General features: G+C 45.9%; 1 protein-coding gene across 1 annotated transcript in view; it reads left to right on the top strand.

Annotated features, from left to right (window-relative positions):
* Positions 1 to 25,418, top strand: part of LOC311141996 (coxsackievirus and adenovirus receptor homolog) — a 72,934-nt gene extending 47,516 nt beyond the window's left edge. Inside the window, exons 2-7 of the mRNA XM_084177542.1 lie at positions 6,532 to 6,701; positions 14,464 to 14,668; positions 19,596 to 19,751; positions 19,911 to 20,033; positions 20,203 to 20,341; positions 23,589 to 25,418. Coding sequence (XP_084033668.1) covers positions 6,532 to 6,701; positions 14,464 to 14,668; positions 19,596 to 19,751; positions 19,911 to 20,033; positions 20,203 to 20,341; positions 23,589 to 23,874 — 1,079 coding nt within the window. The 3' untranslated portion in view covers positions 23,875 to 25,418. The remainder of the gene's footprint in view (positions 1 to 6,531; positions 6,702 to 14,463; positions 14,669 to 19,595; positions 19,752 to 19,910; positions 20,034 to 20,202; positions 20,342 to 23,588) is intronic.
* Positions 25,419 to 25,757: the final 339 nt, after the last annotated feature.

Raw genomic sequence — 25,757 nt, 5'->3', positions numbered from 1 at the left:
ATTATTTTTGTCTTACTGAGATTTGCTGTCAGGGCCCCAAGTCTGACAGAATCTGTGCGGAAGATCTAGGTGCTCTCCTAGTTGCCCTCCCTGGTTGGGGACAGAAGTACCAGATCATTTGCAAACAGTAGATATTTGATTTCTGAGTCCAGTAGGGTGAGGCAGACTGTTCTAGTGCCCTCGCCAATTCATTGTTACTCTATATATGTTGAAGAGGGTGGGGCTCAAGCTACATCCCTGTCTCACCCCACGGCTCTGAGGAAAGGAATCTATGTGTTTATTGCCAATTTTAACTGCACACTTGTTGTTTGCGAACATTGATTTTATAATGTCATATGCTTTCCCCCCCCCCAACACCGCTTTCCATCAATTTGTATAGCAGACCCTTATGCCAAATTCAGTCAAAAGCTTTTTTGAAATCAACAAAGCATGAGAAGACTTTGCTTTTGGTTTTGTTTGTTTGTCAAAAAAGGGTGTGCAGGGTGTATACGTGGTCTGTCGTACGGTATTTTGGTAAGAAGCCAATTTGACATTTGCTCAGGACATTGTTTTCACTGTGGAAGTATTGGAGTCTGCTGTTGATGATACTGCCAAGGATTTTTCCGAGATTGCTGCTGACTCAGATTCCACGGTAATTATTGGGGTCAAATTTGTCTCCACTTTTGTGGATTTGGGTGGTCAGACCTTGGTGCCAAATATTAGGGAAGATGCCAGAGCTGAGGATAATGTTGAAGAGTTTAAGAATAGCCCATTTGAATTTGTTGTCTGTATATTTCATCATTTCGTTTAGTATACCATCAACACCTTAGGCCGTTTTGGGTTGGAGGGTTTGTGTTTTGTCCTGTAGCTCATGCAATGTAATTGGAGAGTCCAGTGGGTTCTGGTAGTCTTTAATAGCTAATCTTACATTTTGTAAATTATCATGTATATGTTTTTGCTCTTGGTTCTTTGTTATATGGCCGAAAAGGTTGGAGAAGTGGTTTATCCATGCATCTCCATTGTGGATAGATAGCTCTTCATTGTTTAGTGTGTTCCAATTTTCCTAGAAGTGATTTGATTCTATGGATTCTTCAATCACAATGAGCTGTTTTCTTTTTTGTTAGTGTATTTCTGTATTGTTTTAGTGTTCCACCATAGTGAAGCTAAGCTTTTCTGGTTCTGTGTTTTTGGTTGGATAGGTTTCTCAATTTCATTCTTAGGTTTTTTCCATTCTTCATCAAACCATTTCTCGTTGTAATTGGTTGTCTTAGGTTTTCTGCCGGAATTTAAATTTGATATCTTAGATGATAGGTCAAATATATTGTTCCAGCTTCCTACTGCAAAGTTTACACCTTCACTATGGCAGGAAAACATTTTGTCCAGTAAGTTGTCTAGGAGAGATTGGATTTGTTGTTGGCCAATAGTTTTTTGGTAGGTTTCTACATTACCCTGCTTCCATCTATAGCATTTCTTAATAGAATGCAGTTTGTTCGGCTTCGATGCCTCATGGTTGGTTATTGTTCCGTTCAAGTAGATGTTGAATTTGCTGTGATCTGATAGGAGTGTCAGTGGGCTGGCTGTGAACACTCTGAGAGACTCTGGGTTGAGGTTGGTGAAAAAGTAGTCTACAGTACTACTGCCAAGAGATGAGCGATAGGTGTACCTACCGTAGGAGTCCACTCGAAGACTACCATTGACGATGTACATACCCAGCGTGCGACTGAGCTACAGGAGTTGTGACCCGTTTTAGTTGGTTATGTTGTCGTAGTTGTGTCTAGGGGGGCATAGGGGGAGGGAATGCTGTTACCTCCAGGTAGGTGTTTGTCCCCCTGTGTGCTGACGGTGTCAGGTTCTTGTCCAGTTCTGGCATTTAGGTCACCACTGATTAGTACATGTCCCTGGGTCTGGAAATGATTGATCTCCCCCTCTAGGATGGAGAAGCTGTCTTCATTCAAGTATGGGGATTCTAGTGGAGGGATACAGGTAGCACAGATGAGGACATTTTTCTCTGTTGAGAGAATTTCCTTTTGAATTTCTAGCCAAATGTGAAATGTTCCTGTTTTGATTAATTTAATAGAGTGAGTTAGGTCTGCTCTATACCAAAGTAGCATACTCCCTTTCCTGTTTCACACCTGGTAGGTTAGTGGATGGGACTACCATCTCTCTGTAACCTAGAGGACAACCAGTGGGTCCATCTCCTCTATAGCATGTTCCAAGTGTTTTTAAGGGAATTCTACTCCTATTTACATTTTTGTGCTTTTCATTCTTATTCGACCTACCTATTGATTGTGAACCATTGTGTAAGGAGGAATATAAAGTTGTGGTCAAAAGTTTTGAGAATGACACAAATACTAATTTTCACAAAGTCTGCTGCCTCAGTTTTGATGATGGCAATTTTCATATACTCCAGAATGTCATGAAGCGTGATCAGATGAATTGCAATTAATTGCAAAGTCCCTTTTTGCCATGAAAATGAACTTAATCCCCCAAAAAAATTTCCACTGCATTTCAGCCCTGCCACAAAAGGACCAGCTGACATCATGTCAGTGATTCTCTCATTAACACAGGTGAGAGTGTTGACAAGGACAAGGCTGGAGATCATTCTGTCGTGCTGATTGAGTTAGAATAACAGACTGGAAGCTTTAAAAGGAGGGTGGTGCTTGAAATCATTGTTCTTCCTCTGTTAACCATGGTTACCTGCAAGGAAACACGTGCCGTCATCATTGCTTTGCACAAAAAGGGCTTCACAGGCAAGGATATTGCTGCTAGTAAGATTGCACCTAAATCAACCATTTATCGGATCATCAAGAACTTCAAGGAGAGAGGTTCAATTGTTGTGAAGAAGGCGTCAGGCCGCACAAGAAAGTCCAGCAAGTGCCAGGACCGTCTCCTAAAGTTGATTCAGCTGTGGGATCGGGGCACCACCAGTGCAGAGCTTGCTCAGGAATGGCAGCAGGCAGGTGTGAGTGCATCTGCACGCACAGTGAGGCGAATAATTTTGGAGGATGGCCTGGTGTCAAGAAGGGCAGCAAAGAAGCCACTTCTCTCCAGGAAAAACCTCAGGGACAGACTGATATTCTGCAAAAGGTACAGGGATTGGACTGCTGAGGACTGGGGTAAAGTCATTTTCTCTGAATCCCCTTTGCGATTGTTTGGGGCATCTGAAAAACACCTTGTCCGTAGAAGACAAGGTGAGCGCTACCATCAGTCCTGTGTCATGCCAACAGTAAAGCATCCTGAGACCATTCATGTGTGGGGTTGCTTCTCAGCCAAGGGAGTGGGCTCACTCACAATTTTGCCTAAGAACACAGCCATGAATAAAGAATGGTACCAACACATCCTCCAAGTTCTCCCAACCATCCAAGAACAGTTTGGTGACGAACAATGCCTTTTCCAGCATGATGGAGCACCTTGCCATAAGGCAAAAGTGATAACTAAATGGCTCGGGGAACAAAACGTCGATATTTTGGGTCCAAGGCCTGGAAACTCCTCAGACCTTAATCCCATTGAGAACTTGTGGTCGATCTTCAAGAGGCGGGTGGACATACAAAAACCCACAAATTCTGACAAACTCCAAGCATTGATTATGCAAGAATGGGCTGCCATCAGTCAGGATGTGGCCCAGAAGTTAATTGACAGCATGCCAGGGCGGATTGCAGAGGTCTTGAAAAAGAAAGGTCAACACTGCAAATATTGACTCTTTGCATTAACTTAATGTAATTGTCAATAAAAGCCTTTGACACTTATGGAATGCTTGTAATTATACTTCAGTATACCATAGTAACATCTGACAAAAATTTCTCATAACACTGAAGTAGCGAACTTTGTGAAGACCAATACTTGTCATTCTCAAAACTTTTGCCCACGACTGTACAGTATGTATGAGTGTGTATATGAGTGTCTTCTGATCACCATGGAAATTACATGAACAAAGATATAAACGCAACATGCGTTCAGAAAACCAGTCCGTATCTGGTTTGCCACATGCAGCGTGTAGAGTTGATGAGGCTGTTGATTGTGGCCTGTGGAATGTTGGCCCACTCCTCTTCAATGGCTGTGCGAAGTTGGCGGGAACTGAAGCACGCTATTGTACACGTTGATCCAGAACATCCCAAACATGCTCAATGGGTGACATGTCTGGTGAGTATGCAGACTATGGAAGAACTGGGACATTTTCAGCTTCCAGGAATTGTGTACAGATCCATGCGACATGGGGCCGTGCATTATCATGCTAAAATATGAGGGGATGGCAGTGGATGAATGACATGACAATGGGCCTCAGGATCTAGTCACAGTATTTCTGTGCATTGAAATTGCCTTCGATAAAATGCAATTTTGTTTGTTGTCCATAGCGTATGCCTGCCCATACCATAACCCCATCGCCACCATGGGGCACTCTGTTCACAACGTTGACATCAGCAAACCGCTCGCCCACACGACGCCATACACGCTGTCTGCCTTCTGCCCAATACAGTTGAAACCGGGATTAAACCGTGAAGCACACACTTCTCCAGCGTGCCAGTGGCCATCCAAGGTGAGCATTTGCCCACTGAAGTCGGTTACGCCGCCAAACTGCAGTCAGGTCAAGACCCTGGTGAGGACGACGAGCACGCAGATGAGCTTCCCTGAGACGGTTTCTGACAGTTTGTGAAAAATTATTCGCTTGTGCAAACCCACAGTTTCATCAGCTGTCCGGGTGGCTGGTCTCAGACGAACCCGCAGGTGAAGAAGGATGTGGAGGTCCTGGGCTGGTGTGGTTTCACGTGGTCTGTGGTTGTGAGGCCAGTTCGACGTAGTGCCAAGGTCTCTAGAACGACATTGAAGAGGCGGCTTATGGTAGAGAAATTAACATTAAATTATCTGGCAACAGCTCTGGTGGACATTCCTGCAGTCAGCAAGCCAATTGCACACTCCCTAAAAACTTGAGACATCTGTGGCATTGTGTTGTGTGACAAAACTGCACATTTAAGAGTTGCCTTTTATTGTCCCCAGCAAGGTGCACCAGTGTAATGATCGTGCTATTTAATCAGCTTCTTGATATGCCACACCTGTCAGGTGGATGGATTATCTTGGCAAAGGATAAATGCTCATTAACAGGGATCTAAACTAATTTGTGCACAAACTTTGAGAGCAATAAGCTTTTTGTGTGTATGGAACATTTCTGGGATATTTTATTTAATCTCATGAAACATGGGACCAACACTTTACATGTAATTAGAATTATAACAAAGTCAAAAATAAACATTTAGCTTAACATTTTGAGGCTTACAATCAAAGCAAAGCGGTTTTGTGATGTATTTAGTTTGAGAATTTAGACGTGAGCCAGCAACTTTTGACAGAATGGTTTCCTCTGGAAAAACAAACTGTTGCTTAGCAACCGAATACCAACGGGTTCTGTGGAGAGAAAAAAGTAATAGTTCCAATATTTGGATAATTGTTGTGATTGGAGGATAGCTGTGAGGCTTATCGAATCAGGATCAACTCCTCTGTTCTCCGCAAGCTAATTAAGGATAGAATGTTCATATTTGAAGATGGCAGAAATGCCAGTCTCAGAACTGCCCATGGCCTGCATCCAAAACCTGCTCCAACCCCTGCTTACTTTAGATTACAGAATGCAGTTTCAACCCAGGCTCTGGTCTCTCGTGTGTGTGTGTGTGTGTGTGTGTGTGCCCACCGTATGTATGCTTTTTTATTTCGTTCCAAATAATGCAGATCGTTTCATCTTGGCTTTCATGTGCTTTCATGGATTTTCATGTGTTGGTACACACCAGGCTGTAGTAAACTGTATAGATCATTTCAGTGGTATTGCATTAAACACAACTAGTAGTCTGAGAGGCTTTTGAACACTTGCTTCGGCACACAACGCTACATCGAGGGGATATAGCCTGGCAGCCTAGTTTGAAAAAAAGCTGCTTTTTTCTTTGACGGGAAGGCGACTGACTGTCAAAAGGATTTTTCTATGTGGCGGCAGCATGTGACAACTCCATTCTCTGTGGACTGTGGTTCCATACGGAGGCTTAAAGCTCTTATTGAATTGAATGGAGAGAATCTTTAGCGCTGTTGATGTCACAAGGAAATTATGTTTATTCATTCTAAGAATAACTCCTTGAGAATATGATGCTCCAGTTGGATGATGAGCAGATCTACAGTGTCTGTTTTTTTTAACGTGTCAACCTATTCTTTCTGCTTTATTAAAGTCCTGTTCTACCCTGTGTGGTTCACATTTTACACAGATGTGTAGCACTTGACCTCCTAAAAACGTGTAATTTTATAAAGGCTCTATTTCGAAGATTGAAATGCTGCCTCCATATTCCAATTTAACCAAAACACTGTTTAAAACCTTAACTGAAATCTCCAACTGCTAACATACCAGTGTGAACACAGAGGCACTGTCAGATGAAATCCTGATACATTTTTAGAAGTAACATCATAGAATTTGCCATTCTAATTCTATGAGTAGCCCCTAGGTGCTCATGAAGGGAATGCTATGCAATCAGTGTGCACTATTTGACTAATGGACTTCATCTCTCTCTCTCCTCCCTCTGTGTCCAGGTGTAGCCCATGGCCTGGAGATCACATCCCAGGGGCCCACGTCCATAGAGAAGGCCAGCAGTGAGAGCGTCAAGCTGGACTGCCAGTTCTCTCTGGCCCCCGAGGACTCTGGCCCCCTGGACATTGAATGGAGCCTGCTGGCCTCCGACAACCAGAAAGAGGATAAAGTGGTGTGTGTGTGTTTTTAATGTGGTCCCTCCAAGTGGTTTTTGTGTGTGTGTGTGTGTGTGTGTGTGTGTGTGTTGTATGGGTTTTTTTCATCCATGAAAAAGTGTTTTGGGTTATTCCTGCTCTGGTATGTCAGAATGTTCTGTCAGAACTAGTCAATGTTATCCAATGGTACAACATAAATGTTATGCCAGTCTTAGTGTTACGTCACAAGCAGCAACCTGAACTCTGGTTAACCAGAGCCAAAGATAGACCTTTAAGCATGGTGCTATGGCTCTGTGTCTGCTTTGATACAGTACCTGCCATTTGAGAAGTAAAACGAGAAATCAGGTTTTTTCCCCTTTTGTTAAGCAGTTCTCTCCCACACAACCCCCAAACATGACTATAAAAATAGCAGTTAATGTTTTACTTGTTACATGTTTTTAAAGCTCTATAACATATCCCACATGGGTTTGATTGTGTGTGGCATCGAGCTCTTTCAGTTGCTCTTTCATTGTGCGTGCAAGCGTGCACTGTCCACACACATTAGTGTGTGAGAAGGAGTGTGTGGGTGAGTTAGTTGGCTCTCGTGACCTCAACCACCTGCTCTCTGCATGGTACCTCTATTGAGTGGAATGCCACCTTCCAGCAATGCTGTGGGAACCCAGCAGATCCCTGTGTACAGGCCATGTCAGCCCTCTATAGCCTGGAGGTATGGGGTGCACAACGCTGCTGAGGATAAATAGATCCACATAGCCCATGCACTACCAGAGGGCATGTAGCTAGAAGTCTAGAGATGGATAGACAGCCTCACTCAAGCCTAGAGATGGATACAGTCTCTCCTGTGCCTCTCCATTCCCTCCTCTGCTAGTGATGCCTCTGCATCCCTCTCTCTCTCTTTGTCCCCCAGGGCCTGAGTTTTTGGCCAGGGCTAGAAGTGGGTCAGTAGGAGCCCTTCCTTAGCTGTCCCTCTCCCCATTCCTCTCTCCCTCCATCCCTGCCTCCCACTTCATTCCATCCAGCCCCTGCCCTGCTCTCGCCTATCCCTCTATTGTCTATTCTAAACTGGTGAGCAGTGCCTCAGGAGAGCCCTATTTTGTTTTTGACCTACTTCATTTTATTTCGAATGGGAACCACCAATTATTAATTGGTGGGGGTGGAAGTGGCGGGTGTATATGAAAAATAGAAACGGTTATTATTTTAGAGCAATCATTGTACTGCCATGTTTGGCGTGCCCATGAGGATATACATGTAACTTTAGAATCCTGTGTGGGTGGTTTTCTCATTGTGGTCTCCCTCCTCCTCTCTAGCTAGGCTACTTTCAGCTGTAGACATCATGTTGTGGTCTCCCTCCTCTCTAGCTAGGCTACATTCAGCTGTAGACATCATGTTGTGGTCTCCCTCCTCTCTAGCTAGGCTACATTCAGCTGTAGACATCATGTTGTGGTCTCCCTCCTCTCTAGCTAGGCTACATTCAGCTGTAGACATCATGTTGTGGTCTCCCTCCTCTCTAGCTAGGCTACATTCAGCTGTAGACATCATGTTGTGGTCTCCCACCACTCGTTAACATGGGCCACAATAATCTCACCAGACCATTCCTTAATTCACAACGACCAAGTTTCTATCTTCCTCTGAGCGGGTAGATATTAATTGACCAATCAGGGGCACGCGGTGCATATACACACACACACTCACACACACAGCCTCCTTGTGCCCTGATGGGGTGATGATGTGTATTATCAGCAATTAGTGGCCTGTTAATAAGTCCACTGGCTGCAGGGCTGGCTTAGTGTATGTGACAGTGCCCAGTAGGATTCGTGCTGGCAGACCAGGGCTGGGGCTACGCTGTACTGGCAGGCTGGACTACTGGACGTGTAGTACTGATCTACTCTTCTAGGAGGGGAGGAGAGGGAGGAGGGAGAAGAGGATGGGATAGCTGACGAAGGGAGAGAAGGGGAAGGAGGAGAGGGAGTGGATGAGATGGTGATATGGGAGAGGAGTGTGAAAAGGAAGACTGGAGAAGAGGGAAGGAGGAGGGGGGTACTGAACTGTTCCCCAGAGAGCTCTAGAGGTTCATAACTGATATGGAGTCCCAGGTGAGAGGGCTTAGGATGACCAGGAGCAGGACGACCCGACCATCTGAGACCCTTCACATAGAGATGGTTATACTCTCTGTTACCATAGTGATACTATAAGGATGACTGACAGTATCAGGACAGACATACCTCTAATAACGTGAGTCCTCATTGGATGTTTCCTCAACAGACTGCCCCCTATGACAGACTACATTTACATTTACATTTACGTCATTTAGCAGACGCTCTTATCCAGAGACTACTATTAGTATCTTTACTGCACAGTCAAACTGACATTTTTGTATTAATAAAGTAGCAAAAAACTATGCACTGCTTACATCAGATACTCTATTTAGAGATTTGGTAATCGTGGTCTGTTCGTTTGGCATAGCCCTACAGATCAGGCTTTAGCGAGCCAGTGAAGCATATCTAATGCACTTCTTACGTGCCTACTGTAATAGTTCCTTAGCGTTTGGCTCGCATCACAGGGATACACTATAGATAGGCTGGAAGCAGGGTGACTACAATCATGATAAAAATGCATGAATGGTAGTTGCCTGTAGTGCTATAGTCTTGAGAATGGAACGGTATCTAGCTGCTTCAAATTCCCGGTGGGCTGATAAAAACGTTTGTGTCCTTGAAGAAAGCACTAGAGCTTTGTTTACTAATGAAAATCCAACACAGAAGTGTAGTGGTTCAGGTTTAACCTTGAGAATACATTTGGAGTCAAGGTACTTTTCTGAAACTGACTACAGAGGCATGGCTGATTCAGGAGAAAAGCCTGGCTTTACCAAAGACACAACAACACTGTTGCCGGAGTAAGACCAACAGGGACATTGAATGTTCACAGGTGACGCCACTCCCTGTTATGCCTCAAATTAGCCCCTCCCCTCACACATGATGATGACGTCATCTTTAAATGCCCCCATGTAAATAACCTAACATTTGTCTTACTCCTGCTGCTGCTACAGCTGTTGCCAGTATAATAGAGGTATTTTCACTTCTGCACTTTTCTTTTCTTTTTTTTAAGTGTCCAGAAAGGTGCCGCCCTAACTAATAAAATATACTATTAGAATTATCATAGAGGTCCATTACAAGTGCAAAAGAAAGTTGTCCACAGAGACTTTCAGTCTGACCTCACCAGATGGATGCTGTAATACTGGTCTACCTGTTCTGAATCAGAACTTGTTTTCAGCTTCACTTGTCTGCCCTTTGATTTCCAGCATGTAGGCCCTCTTGGAGTTTTTATAGGATTTGTTTTATTGAGCCACATTCTTACATGCAGTTAGGACTGGCCGATATGGTCTAAAAATCATATCTCAATTATTTTTCAAACTTATGGGCGATTCACGATATCTTGATTTTTAATGTTTTCTGTAAATACGCTTAGGTCAATAAACTGCATTTCAAACAGTCAGGAATAATCTAATGTAAAATTATAAATGCGTATTTTTATGCTCATTGCACATTTATAAAACAGAGACTGGACCGCTAGCACATAAGTTTATGGCTAAAATGCTGCTAGCGGTAGGCCCCCCTCCTTTAATTCTCACAGAAACCTGTTTGTAACAATTTATTTTCAACACTTTCCCTGGATGCCAGTAGTCTTGCTCAACAAAAAATGTACTGTAATCTGTCTCTTCGCAACCTTTTAAGTCACTCCAACAAAATGATTTTGAGGTACATTGATCTAATATTTTGTCATTTTAGAAAATCTAATGAAGTTAAATCTATAAACAGTTTTATGTATACCAGTAGGGGACCCTAAAGATAAATGGTAAGAGCATTTAAAAAAAAAAAGTAGTACAATTTTTAAGTGAGTATGATTGGGGCAAAATGCCCCCAGGGCAATCAATGCAAGTCAATGGTACCTATATTAGCATTTTCCAAATCATGTCCAAATCATCTTTAAGTAACATCTTTGAGTTACACAATACATTTTCAGATGCTTTAGGATGATTTGGACATGAAGGATGAAAATAAAAACCTGCTTTTATAGTGAGGATATTAATAGTGAGTAGTGCTGAGCGATTAGTGTTTTTTTCTCTCTGTCGTTTCAGTTCGATTATATTTTTTTAAATCACAGATTTCTGTTTCAATTATTTTTTTAGACGCTAAATGAACTATGTATTATGTGGGTTGAATGCTGTAACACAATTAATCAAGTCCCATGATGGTAGTGACTGCCCATTACTGCTTATCACTTATTAACCATCATTTATTCACTTTACTTAATACAATTATTTTATTTGATGACTTTATTATTTCATTCCAAGTCATCTCATTTCTATAGATCTGCTGCCTATGCTGTCTGACAAAATCACTATTTTAGTAGTTCTTCAAAGTAAATAAGGCATACTTTTATGACTGCTGAATACCAACTGTCAATCACTTAGATCATGTATTTTCAGGCTCGCGAAGCAACTGCTTTCTATCATCCTCGATTGCAGCTTCTCTTCTCTCAGTCTCCTTGTCTGCTCCGCACAGAACGGACAAGTTTAAGTGGGCGCACAATGGATTATGGTCATTGTTGTTAATTACCACGTTTTCTGCGCTAAACTATGTAGAATATTGGCCTGTAGGAAACTACAACTCCCTACTACATCGCAATGTTCAGGCTTCATCTGATCTTGACAGAAACTGCACATCGAGCTCACAGAAAACCCCAAAATGGAATTCAAATAATTGAACCGACGTCAGAAAATAACACATTTCTGTAAATCGCTCAGCACTAATAGTGAGATGTGCAATGTCATTTTATTCCGATATTTCATTTATTAAAATAAGATACCTAGACTTTAGCTTTTAAAAGTCAGTTACAATAAAATGCCAAAATAGCACGCATAAAATGGGTTTTAACACACTAATCTTCAGGGGGCATTTTGCCCCATAGAGGAGGGTGTTTTGCCGATAGTGGGGCAAAACACCCCAGTACTAAAGTTTCTGTTCTTATTGAATAACAACAACAAAATATTCTGCCCTCTTATTTCTCTTTTAAAATGAGTTTACCTAAGGATAGCCAGTATGCACATATCTAAATCTTTTATCTGTCCGTAAATAGACGTTTTCCTCCAAATTACCCTACTCTCGTTTTAGTCGGGTCTGCTCTGTTGGGAGATGAGACATAAAAACGGTATCGTTAGAAATGTAAAGTTCTCGTCTATGTCTCTAAGCGTTTCGGTGTCCATATGACCGATTTCTATTGGACCAAACCTCAAATGCAAATGGAGAGTTTAAACTGCTTGTCAAAGAGGAAGAAGTGATCTTTCGTCTTTGTTGTTGTGAGTGATAGGGTGAGGGGCTTGGTGTCTGTGTGAGTGGTAGGGTGAGGGGCTTGGTGTCTGTGTGAGTGGTAGGGTGAGGGGCTTGGTGTCTGTGTGAGTGGTAGGGTGAGGGGCTTGGTGTCTGTGTGAGTGGTAGGGTGAGGGGCTTGGTGTCTGTGTGAGTGGTAGGGTGAGGGGCTTGGTGTCTGTGTGAGTGGTAGGGTGAGGGGCTTGGTGTCTGTGTGAGTGGTAGGGTGAGGGGCTTGGTGTCTGTGTGAGGGGCTTGGTGTCTGTGTGAGTGGTAGGGTGAGGGGCTTGGTGTCTGTGTGAGTGGTAGGGTGAGGGGCTTGGTGTCTGTGTGAGTGGTAGGGTGAGGGGCTTGGTGTCTGTGTGAGTGGTAGGGTGAGGGGCTTGGTGTCTGTGTGAGTGGTAGGGTGAGGGGCTTGGTGTCTGTGTGAGTGGTAGGGTGAGGGGCTTGGTGTCTGTGTGAGTGGTAGGGTGAGGGGCTTGGTGTCTGTGTGAGTGGTAGGGTAATGGGCTTGGTGTCTGTGTGAGTGGTAGGGTGAGGGGCTTGGTGTCTGTGTGAGTGGTAGGGTGAGGGGCTTGGTGTCTGTGTGAGTGATAGGGTGAGGGACTTGGTGTCTGTGTGAGTGGTAGGGTGAGGGGCTTGGTGTCTGTGTGAGTGGTAGGGTGAGGGGCTTGGTGTCTGTGTGAGTGGTAGGGTGAGGGGCTTGGTGTCTGTGTGAGTGATAGGGTGAGGGGCTTGGTGTCTGTGTGAGTGGTAGGGTGAGGGGCTTGGTGTCTGTGTGAGTGGTAGGGTGAGGGGCTTGGTGTCTGTGTGAGTGGTAGGGTGAGGGGCTTGGTGCCTGTGTGAGTGGGAAGGTGAGGGGCTTGGTGTCTGTGTGAGTGGGAAGGAGCACACAGCACAGAAGGAGAGAAGGAGAAGAGACCAAAAAGACAGAATGATAAAAACAAAACAAAAACGCATTTTCTTTCGATAGTCATTTGGAACATTGTACTAAAACATAAATTGTAATTAATCTAATAAATTCGATATATTGCCCAGACCTACATGCAGTGTGTGTGTCAGTGTGAGAGTGAGTGCTTGTTGCCTGTCTCTACCTCAGTGCCTCTGCAATTTAATTTCCTCCACCTTCTTTCATCTGGTTGTTTTTACTGCCAATGCTCTAATCCCAGTGTTAGTTTGAGGGCTTGTGTGTCTCCTGGGATCCAGTTGAAATGCATTACGGGTTACGTGGCTAATACAGTATGTACAAGATGTATCCTAGCTACACAGCCTTGGCTTGGCAGCCATGGGCTCAACAACAAGGATCCCCAGCCGAGCTGCTAGACAACTCGCAGTCCACCGTCCCTCTGGTTCTCTGTTCTTCTCTTCTCTCGCTCCCTCCCTCCCAGCCCACAGTCCCTCTGGTTCTCTGTTCTTCTCTTCTCTCGCTCCCTCCCAGCCCACTGTCCCTCTGGTTCTCTGTTCTTCTCTTCTCTCGCTCCCTCCCTCCCAGCCCACAGTCCCTCTGGTTCTCTGTTCTTCTCTTCTCTCGCTCCCTCCCTCCCAGCCCACAGTCCCTCTGGTTCTCTGTTCTTCTCTTCTCTCGTTCCCTCCCAGCCCACTGTCCCTCTGGTTCTCTGTTCTTCTTGTCTCTCTCTCTCTTTGTTTTCCTCTCCTCTCCAGGCTGGGTTGTCAGTACGTGTGTATGATGGGATCATGCACACACCATGAGCTCCTGTCTCTGGAATCCTTTCATTTTTAGTTTGGCCCTCCCTTTTCTCCTTGTTTTCTCTGCCTCTGTGCTTCTCCTGTGTGGCTAGTTGTCCGTTGGCTCCACCTTGACTCCATCTCCTGGCTTCTCCTATGTGCTCTGTGTTTGAGGGAAGGGGAAGATACAGGGGAGGTGGAGGAAGGTAGTGCTGGGGGCTGTTGCTGAGCCCAGGGCATAGCTCTCTCTCGGTCTGTGTTGACACAGCAGGTGTTGATTTGACTCCACAGTAGGGCTGTTTGTTCCATGCCATACCTCAGCTCAGCAGCAGCATGGAAAGGAAAGGGCAAAAACAAGCCAGAGCCAGGCACTGAAGGTCGTTAGGGAGATAACAATATGACAAACTGACTCACTCTCCCTCAGTCTCGGTTGTTTTAGTGAACAAAGACAGGGTCTCCGTTTGCACTCCCTCTCAATAACAGCTTGGATTATTTCTCCAGGCTTGATATTCTGAAAAGTTGTAACTCTTGTACATGTAGCTGTCTCACTAATTATCTTTCTCTCCCTTGATTTCTTTCTCTCTCGCTCTCTCCCCCTCCCTCCCTCCCTCCCTCCCCCCCCTCCCTCCCTCCCTCCCTCTCCCCCTCCCTCTCCCTCCCCCTCCCTCCCTCCCTCCCTCCCCCTCCCTCCCTCTCTCCCCCTCCCTCCCTCCCTCCCTCCCTCCACCTTCAGGTGATCCTGTACTCTGGGGACAGGGCCTATGAGGACTACTACCCTGCAGTGAAGGGGCGGGCCCACTTCAACTCAGCCGACCCTAAGAATGGCGACGCCTCCATCAACCTAACGGGTCTAAAGTCTAGTGACACTGGGACCTACCAGTGCAAGGTGAAGAAGGCCCCGGGCATCCGCAGCAGGAAGATGCTGCTGACCGTCATGGGTGAGTGAGACACCACTGGTGACATCTTAAAAAGCCACTACTCTTTATCTATCTTCTGAGTAAAAACTCCAAACACAATGCCCTTTAAAGGGTACATGTGGCTAACTAGATAATTGTTCATGTAATGCCCTCCTCTAGAATGGTGTGGTGCAGTGGAGGCTGGTGGGAGGAGCTATAGGAGGACGGGTTCATTGTAATGGCTGGAATTTGATTAATGGAACGGTATCAAACGTATGGAAACCATACATACATACACTACATTACCAAAAGTATGTGGACACCTGCTAGTCGAACATCTCATTCCAAAATCATGGGCATTAATATGGAGTTGGTCCCCCCTTTGCTGCTATAACAGCCTACACTCTTCTGGGAAGGCTTTCCACTAGATGTTGGAACATTACTGCGGGGACTTGCTTCCATTCAGCCACGAGCATTAGTGAGGTCGGGCACTGATGTTGGGCGATTAGGCCTGGCTCGCAGTCGGCGTTCCAATTCATCCCAAAGGTGACTGCGAGCCAGGCCTAATCGCCCAACATCAGTGCCCGACCTCACTAATGCTCGTGGCTGAATGGAAGCAAGTCCCCGCAGTAATGGGTTGAGGTCAGGGCTCTGTGCAGGCCAGTCAAGTTCTTCTACACCGATCTCGACAAATCATTTCTGTATGGACCTCGCTTTGTGCACGGGGGCATTGTCATGCTGAAACAGGATAGGGCCTTTCCCAAACTGTTGCCACAAAGTTGGAAGCACAGAATCTTGTAGAATGTCATTGTATGTTGTAGCGTTAAGATTTCCCTTCACTGGAAGTAAGGGGCCTAGCCCGAACCATGAAAAACAGCCCCAGACCATTATTCCTCCTCCACCAATCTTTACAGTTGGCACTATGCATTCGGGCAGGTAGCGTTCTCCTGGCATCTGCCAAACCCAGATTTGTCCGTCGGACTGCCAGATGGTGAAGCGTGATTTGTCACTTCGCAGCTGAGCCGTTGTTGCTTCTAGACGTTTCCACTTCACAATAACAGCACTTACAGTTGACCAGGGAAGCTCTAGCAGGGCAGAAATGTGAAAGGTGGCATCCAATGACGGTGCCACATTGAAAGTCACTGAGCTCTTCAGTATGGGCCATTCCACTGCCAATGTTTGTCAATGGAGATTGCATGGCTGTGTGTTCGATTTTATACACCTGTCAGCAATGGGTGTGGCTGAAATAGCCGAATCCACTAATGTCAAGGGGTGTCCACATACCTTTGTGTATATATAGTGTACTTCAGTCTGAGACTGACGTTGTTTGTGGTGACGTCACAACGAGGGGCATGTACAAAACAAAGTCATCAGCGATTGGATCATCTCTAACCAATCAGAGTATCAAAGCAAATGACGAATTGGCCCATCCCATCGGTATCTGGGACCAATCAGAACCGTTAGAATTTGTTTGCATTCTAGAACTGTATCAATGAGGTAATCAGATCCAGACTCATTGCGGAGAAGAAACTAACGTCCGTGGGTGTGGCGTAGTGTTTGGCCGAAGCAAGGAGTCTGGGTAGCCAGTCAAGTGTATGGCTGTTCGATGTGTCAACTTTACTCTGAAACTCCCCCAGTCACTCAACCATTCAGCATATTTACATAATGTATGAAAGCAGAGTAAAGTTGACACATCAGCAGTACTGATGTGGTCAAACAACATAGGAACTATTGCTAAGGCCCTGCACATTTTATCATAAACACTGCCTGTGCCTGGATAAAGTATGATTAGGACACAATTGTTTTCCTGGTTAACAACATCTCTCTATTGAGAAACTGGTGTTGTGACACAATTCGTTGGTGTTATATTTAACTGGCTTCAAAACAAGTTGGCTCCAAAACAAACTGGTTTCTAGTCATTCGTTTACACCAGTAAGCCTGGCTCGAAGCCGCTCTCTCAGGTCTACAGGAAGGAAGCTAAATTGATTCAGTAATGTCCAATGATTACCTGAGCCAACCGAGGAGAGATTGGCTTGAGCTGACTAGAGCAAATACCATGCAGAGGCATTTCTCCTGAGTTGGCTACAGAGCTGGTGATGTAGTGTCTGTCTATACTTGCTTAGTGCTGCTGCCCGGTAGAGGGTCTGACAGGCCTAAAGCCATTGACCCCTGGGGCAGAGCTATTCCTGTTCTAGAGGGCAGCAGTGTGACAAGGAGACATGAAGACCTCTTGCCTGCTCCCCATTATACCTTCAGGTCGCTCTTTTTTTATTAACAATAATAAATCAATACAAAGTTAAATGGGGAACACAAGTATTCATAAAGAGTATATAGGGCTCAGTTGGTAGAGCATGGCGCTTGCAACACCAGGGTTTGTGGGTTCGATTCCCACGGGGGGGCAGTATGAAAAATGTATGCACTCACTAACTGTAAGTCGCTCTGGATAAGAGCGTCTGCTAAATGACTAAAATGTAAATGTACAAAGGACAGTTGACCAAGGGGGTACAATAACACATTACACTAGGATCTTAAGGGATATACACACATTTGATAATTTTATCAGCTTTTTTGTTGGTAGAGTTTGTTTGTAAATATACATTTGTGAATATGAAATTTGTCCAAATGAATTCCCTTCCGGTCACAATGTAAATACTCCCGAGAACATTGGCAGACATACACATACAGACATGGTCTCTCAGATGGCACACAGTCACGCACTCTCAGATGCACACAGTCACACTAGTGCTGAGCGATTACAGCCTGGAATCGAACCAGGGGGTCTGTAGTGACGCCTCAAGCACTGAGATGCAGTGCCTTAGACCACTGATGCAGACCTTAAACTTTATTATTTCATTCCAAGTCTTCATCTCATCTCTATAGAGCTGCTGCCTATGCTGTCTTGACAAAATCCCTATTTTAGTAGTTCTTCAAAGTAAATAAGGCATACTTTTATGACTGCTGAATACCAGCTATCAATTTAGATCATGTATTTTCATATAGAGAGACCTCGCGCGTTCTTCTCTAATTTCTCCCTCTCAGTGTCTTCCCCACCCCGACCAGACAAATAGGCGGCAATGGATTATGGTCATTAGTTAATTACCACGTTTTCTGCGCTAAACTATGTAGAATATTGGCCTGTTGGAAACTAACTCCCTACTACATCGCACAGGCTTGATCTGATTTCTCTCTAGAAAAACTGCGCATTGAGCTCACAGAAAAAAAACGAACTAAATGGAATTCAAATAATAAAACCAACGTAACAGAAATGTAGGTTAATCGCTCAGCACTAACACACACACAGAGGCATCTTCCCTGAGTGCAGGTAACGTTGTGAGCTGTGTGTGTGTTGTCTCTCCCAGTATAAAGATGGACAGTGAAGTTAACAGGAGGAGAGCGCACACCTGCAGTCAGTACAGCACACTGGACAGGCACATCGGCAACCCTCAAAACCATTCACCATCTCTGCCTAGACCTCACATCAACCTTCAACAGCCAATCACTTTCACTCTGTCACCTTGGCCTCAGTCCCAACCAACCTATCACTGTCTCTCTACCCATAGGTCACTACATTCTTTAACAGCCAATCACTTTCTCTCAAGTTCCCTGATCTGAATCCCAAACAACCAATCAGCACTGCCTAGACCTCACTACAGCCTTTAACAGCCAATCTTTCTCAGTCTCCCTGGCCTCAGTCCAAACTGATCCCTCATGGTTTTTGTAACCACGTCTCTGTGGTCTACCACAATGTATCACGCTCACTTTATCCATATATACTCTACTGTACCCTATCTGTACCTCAATGTAGCCCAGTACAGCAATAAATCACCTTATCTTTAGCCCTTCATATTACACCACATCCATATAGTCCACCTCAACCAATCACTGTCTCCCTCTGGTCTCTACAGTATCTCTAAGACCATTCTTTCTTCTTCCTTTGACCTCATCTCTCGCTCATATCACACATATAAATCGGCTCCGATGAAGCTTCTACCCATTTTCAACAGGAAAATCTACATGTTGAGGCCATGATGTCAAGCTGACTTTGAGCTTTAATGTGAATTCAAAATGTCATTGCTGTATTACATTGTAAGACACACACACACAGTGCATGTGGACAGCCGACCGCCGAGTCAGGAGAGCGAGCAGCCTTGGCCCCTGTCATCCCTCCAACCGTCCATCAGCTCTGTTCTCTCACTCCTCCCCACTCTCGTTCTGTCTGCCCTGACCCCTGCCTATTAGATTAGATGGGCAGGGTGCTGCTCTGTGCTGTAGGATCCTACAGGACAGGGCTGTCTGGTGTTAATCCACATGGTTCTGTCCTCCCTCTCCCTGGGCTTTGTTGTTACCAAACCATGATGTCAGTGCTCCAGCACAACGCTCTATCTGAGAGACACACAGAGAGAGAGAAAGAGACAGTCGCACATACACACATGAATACACACACACACAGCCAATCAAGCTTTCTAAATGCCCCTCCACCTCACACCCCTAGCATAGTACCCCCTACCTCACCCCACCTCCACTCCTCCACTCCCACCGCTCCAGCAGACAGACAGCAAGTTCAGTTGGTCTGTTCATCTTTGCCTTGCACTGGATCTGGCCTGCTTTTAATTTGGAGCTTTCTTTGCTTTTGAATTCTCATCTCGTCTCCTGTCAACAGATGGAGGAGACTGTACGCTTGGCTTTCACAGAGGCCCCAACCCCACCGTGTGTGTCACGCTCTGATCTTAATTATCTTGAGTGACAGCACCTGTAATGACAGCAGCTGTATCAATGACCGTGATTACTGCTCTCATTACGCTGATTACTGCTGCTATGAGACACACACACACACACACACACAAAGCGTGGCAACCTGCCCAGGGGGGTGTGCAGTAGAAAATCAGGAAGGGTTTGTGTAGCTTCAAGCTAATTTCTCTTTTCCGCCATGTCTGCCATCTCTAATAGCTTATTCTCCCTCTCCTGTTAGTGAGGCCGTCCAAGCCCAGATGCTATGCCGAGGGCCCCACCCAGGAGGGTAAGGACGTGGTCCTGAGGTGTATGTCCAGTGAAGGTACCAACCCCCTGCAGTACACCTGGGAGAAGACCAGCGACAACAAACTGCTGCCTGCCTCCGCCGTGCTAGGTAATACACACACCGAAGATTTTCACAAAACGCAATGTGGTTACACAAGCCAGGTTTCACCATCCCCAGATGGAGCAGATGCTTTCAAACAGAATGGTTATTCACTGCCAAATGGACAGAAGGGTCTCCTGAACGTGCCGCTGTAATCTCTGTCTGTAGACCCTGTGGGAGGCACCATGAACGTAAGGAACGCGTCCACCAGCTCCTCGGGAACCTACCGCTGCACAGCTAAGAACCGAGTGGGCATGGAGGAGTGTATTCTACAGCTTGGCATCACTCCCCGTGAGTCCTTCACCACACCCTGATTCACCTTTATGTGGTCTTAATTGAAGATGATGATTATTTTAATGAGGTGGGCATTTGTGCTGAGGCCTGTATTGGCTGTATAGAATCAAGATGGTGGGATTGTGTAGTATGAGTGTTTTCATGATTTTCTCTGTCTGTGATCCAGCCCCCAACACTGCTGGTATCATAGCTGGAGCCATCATCGCTGTTCTGCTGGCCCTCATCATCATCGCCATCATCCTCTTCTGCTGCTGCCGCGCCCGCAACAGGAAGAAGTATGAGAAGGAGATCTCCTACGAGATCAGGTAGGGCACTGCATTATTACACTATCAATACTGTGTAGGGTCCCCCAAACACACTTTCATTGTACAGGCACTGGTACATACTGCATCAAACTGATATAGCAGTGTAGTATGCATTATCTAACTATCTGTATGTGGGTTATTTGGCTGCTACAGCCTGAGATAAAGCAACGAAAACTAACTGCTAGTAGGTATGTGTCATAGTGACCATCCAACGTTCTCTGGCCCCAGCTACTCCCAGCCCAGTCTCCATCTCTCTCACACACACGCAGCAAAGGACAAGGAAAAAAGGTTGTCGCCCCATCAGCGTTTTAATTTTTTTTTTCTAGCTTTGGTAATCAGTTTGGGAGCTTTGTTTGTTCTGTGGATCCAGTGTCTGCCCAGCCCCAGCCCCCCTGGACACGGCATTCCATCCACACAGCACAGGGCCTCCCTCCCGCCCTCTTTCTCTCTGTCTCTGGGTCTGCTAGCCTCAGCCTGGACACTGTCTGGCTGTCTGCCTGGCAGCACAGTAGAGCACAACAAATATTAGCCCAATGAGCACTGTGTCTGGGTGCCCAGCCCTGACACACACACACACACACACACACACACACACACACACACACACACACACACACACACACACACACACACACACACACACACAGAGGCACGCATACAGACAGGAATGCAAGCTTGCACACACAGACAAACACTTGTGCACACACACACATACCATGCATGCACACATATTTACTAACATATTCAAAGCTACAGGCCCCTCAGGCTCAGTTTGAATGAGCTCTTTAATGGATTATTGCCTGTTATTAGTTTTTAATTGTGTTGGTCTGGGAGCTGAAGGGGGTTGGTGGGAATGAAGGTTGCTCCGTTACTACCGCTGAGAATCCTCATTCTTACTGTAGCTGACCAGAGCTGGCACAGTTAGAACTACATTCCATCCCCACTAGCTATCATCGCTGTCTCTTTCACTCCCTTCATCAACTCTGTCTGTTTGTCTTATTCACTCTCTCTTTCTGTCTCTGTCCCACTCCCCTCTGTCTGTTTGTCTTATTCACCCTCTCTATCTGTCCCACTCCCCTCTGTCTGTTTCTGTCTTATTCACCCTCTCTATCTGTCCCACTCCCCTCTGTCTGTTTCTGTCTTATTCACCCTCTCTATCTGTCCCACTCCCCTCTGTCTGTTTGTCTTATTCACCCTCTCTATCTGTCCCACTCCCCTCTGTCTGTTTCTGTCTTATTCACCCTCTCTATCTGTCCCACTCCCCTCTGTCTGTTTCTGTCTTATTCACCCTCTCTATCTGTCCCACTCCCCTCTGTCTGTTTCTGTCTTATCCACCCTCTCTATCTGTCCCACTCCCCTCTGTCTGTTTCTGTCTTATCCACCCTCTCTATCTGTCCCACTCCCATCTGTCTGTTTCTGTCTTATCCACCCTCTCTATCTGTCCCACTCCCCTCTGTCTGTTTGTCTTATTCACCCTCTCTATCTGTCCCACTCCCCTCTGTCTGTTTGTCTTATTCACCCTCTCTATCTGTCCCACTCCCCTCTGTCTGTTTCTGTCTTATTCACCCTCTCTATCTGTCCCACTCCCCTCTGTCTGTTTCTGTCTTATTCACCCTCTCTATCTGTCCCACTCCCCTCTGTCTGTTTCTGTCTTATTCACCCTCTCTATCTGTCCCACTCCCCTCTGTCTGTTTGTCTTATTCACCCTCTCTATCTGTCCCACTCCCATCTGTCTGTTTCTGTCTTATCCACCCTCTCTATCTGTCCCACTCCCCTCTGTCTGTTTCTGTCTTATTCACCCTCTCTATCTGTCCCACTCCCCTCTGTCTGTTTCTGTCTTATTCACCCTCTCTATCTGTCCCACTCCCCTCTGTCTGTTTGTCTTATTCACCCTCTCTATCTGTCCCACTCCCCTCTGTCTGTTTCTGTCTTATTCACCCTCTCTATCTGTCCCACTCCCCTCTGTCTGTTTCTGTCTTATTCACCCTCTCTATCTGTCCCACTCCCCTCTGTCTGTTTCTGTCTTATTCACCCTCTCTATCTGTCCCACTCCCCTCTGTCTGTTTCTGTCTTATTCACCCTCTCTATCTGTCCCACTCCCCTCTGTCTGTTTCTGTCTTATTCACCCTCTCTATCTGTCCCACTCCCCTCTGTCTGTTTCTGTCTTATCCACCCTCTCTATCTGTCCCACTCCCATCTGTCTGTTTCTGTCTTATTCACCCTCTCTATCTGTCCCACTCCCCTCTGTCTGTTTCTGTCTTATCCACCCTCTCTATCTGTCCCACTCCCCTCTGTCTGTTTGTCTTATTCACCCTCTCTATCTGTCCCACTCCCCTCTGTCTGTTTCTGTCTTATTCACCCTCTCTATCTGTCCCACTCCCCTCTGTCTGTTTCTGTCTTATCCACCCTCTCTATCTGTCCCACTCCCCTCTGTCTGTTTCTGTCTTATTCACCCTCTCTATCTGTCCCACTCCCCTCTGTCTGTTTCTGTCTTATTCACCCTCTCTATCTGTCCCACTCCCCTCTGTCTGTTTCTGTCTTATCCACCCTCTCTATCTGTCCCACTCCCCTCTGTCTGTTTGTCTTATTCACCCTCTCTATCTGTCCCACTCCCCTCTGTCTGTTTGTCTTATTCACCCTCTCTATCTGTCCCACTCCCCTCTGTCTGTTTCTGTCTTATTCACCCTCTCTATCTGTCCCACTCCCCTCTGTCTGTTTCTGTCTTATTCACCCTCTCTATCTGTCCCACTCCCCTCTGTCTGTTTCTGTCTTATTCACCCTCTCTATCTGTCCCACTCCCCTCTGTCTGTTTGTCTTATTCACCCTCTCTATCTGTCCCACTCCCATCTGTCTGTTTCTGTCTTATCCACCCTCTCTATCTGTCCCACTCCCCTCTGTCTGTTTCTGTCTTATTCACCCTCTCTATCTGTCCCACTCCCCTCTGTCTGTTTCTGTCTTATTCACCCTCTCTATCTGTCCCACTCCCCTCTGTCTGTTTGTCTTATTCACCCTCTCTATCTGTCCCACTCCCCTCTGTCTGTTTCTGTCTTATTCACCCTCTCTATCTGTCCCACTCCCCTCTGTCTGTTTCTGTGTGTCTCTCTGTTATCTTTATTGTTTATCTTTCACTTTCTTTCTCTCTGTCTGGACCCCTGAGTGAAAATCCAATCCCAAGTGAATGTGAAAGGGAGTGGAATAGCTTGTATGTTTACATGTCTATCTCACTTTCTCTCCCCCCCCCCTTCAGAGAGGACGTCCCCCCTCCGAAGAGCCGCGTGTCGACAGCCCGCTCCTTCACCAGCGTGGGCAGCCAGCGCTCCTCCCTGGGCTCTATGTCCCCCTCCAACCTGCACGAGTATGCCCTCAAGCCCCAGTACGACAAGATCCCCTCCGTGGAGGAGTACGAGAGGCCCCCCAGCCACGCACCCCTGCCCCCGCCCGTCGCCAGCAAGATGGCCGGCCCCAACCTCAGCCGCATGGGCGCCATCGCCGTCATGATCCCCGCCCAGAACAGGGACGGCTCCATCGTGTAGTGGAAAGAAACAGAGAAAGATGGAGGGAAAGACTGGGGGACACTAGCCAGAGAGGTGGGGTGGCTGTGCTGCCTGATTCTACCCTCCACCACTCACCACCAACTGGGACCCCCACTCTTCTCTGCTCTATGGAGGTCTGGGTGTGGTGTTGTACTGAGGAGAAAAGAGAAGCCGTATTGTACCATGTCATATCAGACCCACTATGAACTATTTACTGAAGACAAAAAACAGAGTTTTACTTCCTGAACTTTCTGACAGACATATGAAAAATATGAATTCTAGGGTTGGTACATTTTAATGGTCAATTCACACAGGTTGCTTTGTACATAGTTGAATGCATTATGCTTTTTATCTAGCCGGCCCTGTCCATAGAGAGGTGTGTTCAGAGCAGACCAAGGTCTCTGATTGGCCTATAGTGTGTGTGTACAATGTACAGTATTACAGCGTTCTGTGTATGTTTCTGGGGGTGGGAAATGTACAGTTCTACTCTACTGTCTTTGGATGAAATACCCACATAATGATCAGACATATGTTTGATCAATTCACTTCTGTAACACACACCACTTTTTAAAGCTGTCTCAAGAATAGGGGTTGCCGAAGGGATTTTAGAGTTCTGCTTTTCAAAATAATTTGTTGTCAAGTAGTTACCTTTTTAATTATGTTCATTCCACTGGTTGGACTGTGGCTGATGTAATGGTCATGTTTGCCAGCCCTAAGAGAAATTAGATCAGCTGGTTGTTATTTCGACGGTTGACCGTTTGAAATGTCCAGCTTGGGCTGGAGGGGACGGATGGACAGGGTTGGCTAACGACACGGAAGGGGGAGTTCAAACCACCACATCTTGTGATTAGTGGATGATTGTTTCTTTGTCTGGTTTCCAGTCCACCCCTCCAGTTCCTAGAACAGGCAGTGTTTTGGATAATAAGGGGGTAAAGGATGAGGTTCACTGAGCAATCATATTTGATTGTGTTTGACTGCCACCAGCCCAGGCCCCCAAACCCTCTGACCCCGCCAGTACACCCCTTCCCTCCCCCCAACACTGTATGCTATTATTAACCATCTCTGGTGTTTAACTATCAAATCCAAAGGTTTCCCCACAGTTAACCCCTGAAAATGTTATATTTGTAACTGCACACTCAGGATTCAATATCTCGATGAAACAACTCTCAATGGTCATTATGAAGTAAAATATGTTTAGTGGTTCATTCATGCACCACCATTCATGAAGGATAAATGAAGTATGTACAGTTTAGTAGTTTACATGATATATGGAAGGAAGTGAGTGTTAAGGGGAAGAAGAAGATATTAGAATACTGAGTCACAGGTGTTAGGTTTAGGCTGCACCAACAGTACAGTAACTCTGTTTTCCAGGGTGTCTGACGCACCCATGCTCTCTCACTCTCACACATACTCACAGCCCCCCAGTCAGTGCTTCTGCTCAGCCCAGATGGGGTGTTTCTGGGATTGACATCACTGTTCTTGTGCCTTGTCCCTACTGGCTTGTTTCACACACATACTGTTACAGCTACAGGCCACTAGGTGGGTGTGTGTGTGTGTGTCTGTCTGTGGGTGGGTGGGTGGGTGTGTGTGTGTGTGTGTCTGTGTGTGGGTGGGTGGGGGTGTGTGTGTGTGTGTGTGTGTGTGTGTACCCAGACTCCCAGGCTGTGCTCTAGTCTTCTATCGTTGCTATGTGCCATACATTTTGTAGCCAGCTGTCGTTGTATGATACATGGCACAATAGTTGTCTACAGTACAGATGTAGTATGTCTGTAGTACTAGGCCCACATCGGGCATGACAACCAGTCCACTTTTCATGGTTCTGGTTCCTGTGTAAATCCACATCAACTGAGTGGAGGTTGGTTGCTTTACTCCCCCATCCAAAT

The sequence above is a fragment of the Coregonus lavaretus genome (assembly GCF_964263955.1).
Source record: "Coregonus lavaretus genome assembly, chromosome: 15".
Lineage (NCBI taxonomy): Eukaryota > Metazoa > Chordata > Actinopteri > Salmoniformes > Salmonidae > Coregonus > Coregonus lavaretus.
This window is presented reverse-complemented; position numbering and strand designations above follow the sequence as displayed.